This window comes from Trachymyrmex septentrionalis, unplaced genomic scaffold (assembly GCF_001594115.1).
Source record: "Trachymyrmex septentrionalis isolate Tsep2-gDNA-1 unplaced genomic scaffold, Tsep1.0 scaffold73, whole genome shotgun sequence".
In the NCBI taxonomy this organism is placed as follows: domain Eukaryota; kingdom Metazoa; phylum Arthropoda; class Insecta; order Hymenoptera; family Formicidae; genus Trachymyrmex; species Trachymyrmex septentrionalis.
Window position 1 is genome coordinate 490,096 of NW_017305916.1, and position 4,493 is coordinate 494,588.

The 4,493-nt window shown below is 33.0% G+C and overlaps 1 protein-coding gene across 1 annotated transcript; it reads right to left on the reverse strand.

Moving 5' to 3' along the window:
* Positions 1–258: 258 nt before the first annotated feature.
* Positions 259–3,428, reverse strand: LOC108753914 (growth hormone-regulated TBC protein 1-A-like). Its single transcript, XM_018495899.1, has 7 exons — positions 3,066–3,428; positions 1,589–1,787; positions 1,286–1,516; positions 976–1,136; positions 800–908; positions 480–665; positions 259–394 (listed from the first exon to the last, which is right to left on the reverse strand). The coding sequence occupies exons 1-7, from the start codon at positions 3,083–3,085 to the stop codon at positions 287–289; spliced, it is 1,014 nt and encodes a 337-aa protein (XP_018351401.1). The 5' UTR covers positions 3,086–3,428; the 3' UTR covers positions 259–286.
* Between the last annotated feature and the right edge of the window lie 1,065 nt (positions 3,429–4,493).

A 4,493-nucleotide genomic window follows, 5' to 3' on the forward strand; every position in this document is an offset into this window, starting at 1 on the left:
TTTCCACAAAATATCACAATTATGCAACTTTCATTATAAATTATAATACTTCACATTCTAATACTCTAAAATATTTATAATATTGTGTACAATAATAAACTAAGATAAATTAAAAATAATTGAGTAAATGTATCGCACATTGCTAAATGAACATTATATGTACAAAATAAAATTATGCAGTAACAATATAATACAGCATTATGAGCATTCATTTTGCAAACGATGCACAACGAATAACAACAGACTAGAATATTTCGGTGTATGTGAAAAACATTAGTCATTAATACTATCGTTCTAACTTATCTTGTTTTCGTTTTATACGTTGTTGCATGTGTTTTGTTCTTAGTTTTGCTATTGTGTTTCCAGGCAGTGATCCAGGTACTTTAAAAATACTCTGTAAAACAGAAAAATGTCTCCATAAATATCTAATGTTCTTCTCTATTTGATGTATGAACTATATGTGATGTACAATTACATACTTGCATAAACTCGTGACATCGTAAAACAATACTATCTTTCGTAATTTCTTTAAAACACTCAGCTAGCGTTGTAAAATCTTGACAAGCTAATAGATTAGATTTATTCCTTTTTATAAGTGTCAATGCGACACGGAAGATAATCTTGGTACCCTCGTAAAAAAGGCAATCCCAAATACGTAGAGTAGTCTGTGAATTTAAAATTACCTTCAATTTTTTGGATTAAAAATATTTGAAACTTTTATAAGCAAAATAAGTGATGATACATATTTAGATAATTATTATATAAAAAATTATTCAATGTTTCGATAATTATGACATACCTCTATAGGTAAAACTTCAGCAAACAAACACACAAACCATTTAGTCGTAATTACTGGCCAAGGCAGCCCTACGTTTGTTACATGCTGATACACGTCAGGCATTTTTATCCTGTAAAAATAACGTGTACGTAGATAAATATTGCTGATGAGTAAAGCTATAGTAAATTTTCTTTTACCTTACTAATTCTGCGAGCACATCGATATCAATGAGTAGGCCATCCATAGTACATGTATAATAATCTGGCAGAATTTTATCAATCAACACTTTTAATAACCAAAATGCTGTTTCTTCGCTTTTTGTTACAAGCAAAAGTAAACCCGCTATGTAGTTTAAACCCTGTGTGAAAAAATATTAAAAGCATTTTTTAATAAGAAAGAATAAACATCTTTTGAAACTTTTTCATAAAATCTTACCATTCATGAAATTTTTTATTAAAATTTTGTTATTTTATTCATATATTCGAAAATATGCACTGTAGATGTTACCTGGCAATATCCAACAGTTTTGTTCTGATGAGCAAAAGCTAATAAAACATTATATAATTGATGCTGCTGATTCTCTGTATTATTAAAGAATATATTGTCTGGAAATGTTCTTGGAAGATCAGTTTTAATAATCTCAGCGGTTTCTGCATTGTGAGGAGATAATAGTAACTTTTGATAAAGATCTGGCGACGCATTCTTCATATCTTCACCACCGCTTACAGCGAGCCACACCTACAACGATCCAATATTTTTCTGTATTAAATATGAAAAATATGATGAATTGGACTTTGCAATGAATATTACCAATCCTCTATGCTCTCCTGGAATGCCTTTACGAACGTATTTCTTGATCGTAATGCTTCGTAAGGATTTTCCCTCACCGATAATTTTCGCCCACTTTTTGGCCATCTTTGCGAGTACCTTAAGGTACTCGGACATAAAATCTTCGTATGTTTCATAATCGAAGTCGTGTGGTCGTTCGAAACCATATTCGTCCACATCACTGGAAACAAATATATAAGTATATAATTATTATATTATACAATATCCATTATATATAGATTGTATTCTGATATAAATTGCCAGTACTAAAAATCTATAGTATACATAATATGAACTCAGAAAGTGATCCTAGTAGATATACATATAAATAGTTTATGGATACTGTCAACGCAACTAAATTTCTTGCATATTCTCCTTTTTTTCTTTTTTTCTCCAACATGAAAAAAAAAGAAGAAAGATAAATCATTTCAGCTGAAAAGAATAGGATTACAATACAAAAATATCGTGTTGTCCTTCTTAACAATTAATGAGTAACAAATATAAAAACTATACTTGTCATTATCAACTGTGTCTCCTAAAGTTTTATCTACAATATGTTTTTCTTTTTATCTCATGCCTTTTTTCCATTTTACTAAAAATTATGTTTCTTTTCACGTGTTCTTGTCTCTTCCGAAGTTCGTTTTTATCTCGGATGACAGAAGAGACTAAGTAAGAGGCAAAAGACAAGAAGTAAAAGAAACAAAGAGCACATTGTATAAGATTAAGAAAGCAGTTGATCACAAACATCATTAAGGATGCTTTCCATTTAGTAACACAAATAAACACAAGTGTTGTTCTGTCTTTTGTTACTCATGGGATATCAAGAAAGATAAAAACGTTTGTGAACTTGGTCACTAATTCCCATTTTCACCAATGTAGATTAACTTTAATCTCGGTTCAACTTACTCTTCGTCTTTTTCTAATTTTTAGAACTAGAAAAAGACGAAGAGTAAGTTGAACTGAGATTAAAGTTAATCTACATCGGTGGAAACGGGCATAAATGGTCCTATCCTTTTTTGCATTCGATAAATAATAAAGAAAAAACGATATTTATGTCAACTTTGTGTCATCAAATGGAAAGCATTTTATGTCTTATAATACAAAATGCAAGTTATTGATATGTTGATTACCAAGTAAATATTACATCACATACTTTCATACCACTTTCATTACAGTACGAACAATTCGCGAATTAATACGTAATTGTGACGATAATAAAAAAAAAATAAAACAAGTTTTGACAAATGGTGGATGAAAAAAGCAGAAGGGAGTCTCGTTTTCAAAGTGGTTTGAGGGGCGGAAACATAACCTCGACAAGACAAAAATAAAAGTAAAAAAATAAACGCGAGATTTGCGAATCGACGACTCTGTTGAGAGCGAGTTGTATTCACGCAAACATGATACGCAGTGTGAACGCATGGTTTTGTTTCACAGGAAGAAAAACAACTATTATAATTACCTGAAGCATGAACTTGCCATGCCCTATGCAATTCGGTGGGTGTCGAGGAGATCTACGATCGCGCGCGCGTGCAACTACGTCCATAGATATTTCGTATACGAAACGCCCACGGTTTCACCTATCGGCGCGATAACACCTGATCGCGCTCGAATTGTTTGAAAACGCTTCGAAACGCGCGAAGGAAAGCACAGCGTGGAGCTCTCAGCTGTTCTCAGTTCAGTCGCGACGTGCGTCTCTCCTCCTCATCACGAATGATCCGTTTAAGTACCTGACTTTGACTGCGCTTTTCGATTCCCGAACTGTCCCGAATGATAGAATGGAAAGGCGGTTCATATGTAGAGAGGGTAGAGTTGCGAAAGATCGTCGAGTTACGAAAGGCCATCCCCCATCAAGACGCATGTTGCCAAAGAAATATTTGCGTGGAATATCCCGCGATTTTAGACGATTTTAGACGATTTTAGACTCCTCCAAATATAGATCTGACCGCTCGCCTCCGTAAATTACGGATGATTTATCGGTGCATATTGTGTACATTTCGTTATTCCACAGTGATTCGAAAAGAGTGATTCGATCGATTGATCGCGCGCGAGATCGAGTTCGAGATCGATCGTACACTCGACGTCGTAAACGCTCATACATCTGGTTGTGGGTTTATTGTGTTATTTGAAATTCTTAAAATTGTTTGCAATTAAAATAAAATAACTATATTTTGACGTTGAAGAGAGAGAGAGAGAGAGAGAGAGAGAGAGAGAGAGAGAAAGAAAGATTCTAAATGCACACAACAGATCTTGGGATCTGTCTTTTTCAAAGAGACACAAGTGTCATTATATCTTTACTGAGTGAATGAAGAGAAATAGAATGAAAGCTTATGTCGATTTGTATCAGTAAATGAATAGCATCCAATAATTCTTGCGTAACTCAAATTTTAATTCTTTGTTCTACTTTACAACACGTCTCAAATTTTGTTTCGAACTGAAGACATAATCATGAATTGAAAAAATCTCTTTTTTAAGCGTGAAAAACAATAAATGTAATTGTCAACTAACGCCTGAAGAATTTTATGATTTTTTTTATGTAAAAATATTCAGTACAAAAGTATAATTTAAGAAAATAAAATGTAATCTCGTAATGTAATTTTTGTTGTAATATCTCATATATATGTAACACACATATATATATATATATAAAGGGTGGGCCATCTATTGGTACGTTTTTGAATTTCGTCGTATGGCAACACCAAACGAGCTACAGACCCGAAATTTTGACAGTTTATTAGTCATACCGTCCGCGGCACGAAACAACATGTTTTCTCTTGAAGAGCGTTTTGAAATTTTAAAAACTTATTTTCAAAGTCAGTGCTGTGTCGCCGAAACTGTACGAATTTTGAAAAGAAATATGGGTCGTGATAGAGCACCCACCGAAGGAGCT

Coding starts and splice junctions, on each gene's coding strand:
- LOC108753914 (XM_018495899.1), bottom strand. CDS start 3,085: ATGGCAAGTTCATGCTTCAG. Junction 1,517..1,588: donor CAGGAGAGCATAGAGGATTG/GTAATATTCATT, acceptor GGATCGTTGTAG/GTGTGGCTCGCTGTAAGCGG. Junction 909..975: donor GTGCTCGCAGAATTAGTAAG/GTAAAAGAAAAT, acceptor TTATTTTTACAG/GATAAAAATGCCTGACGTGT.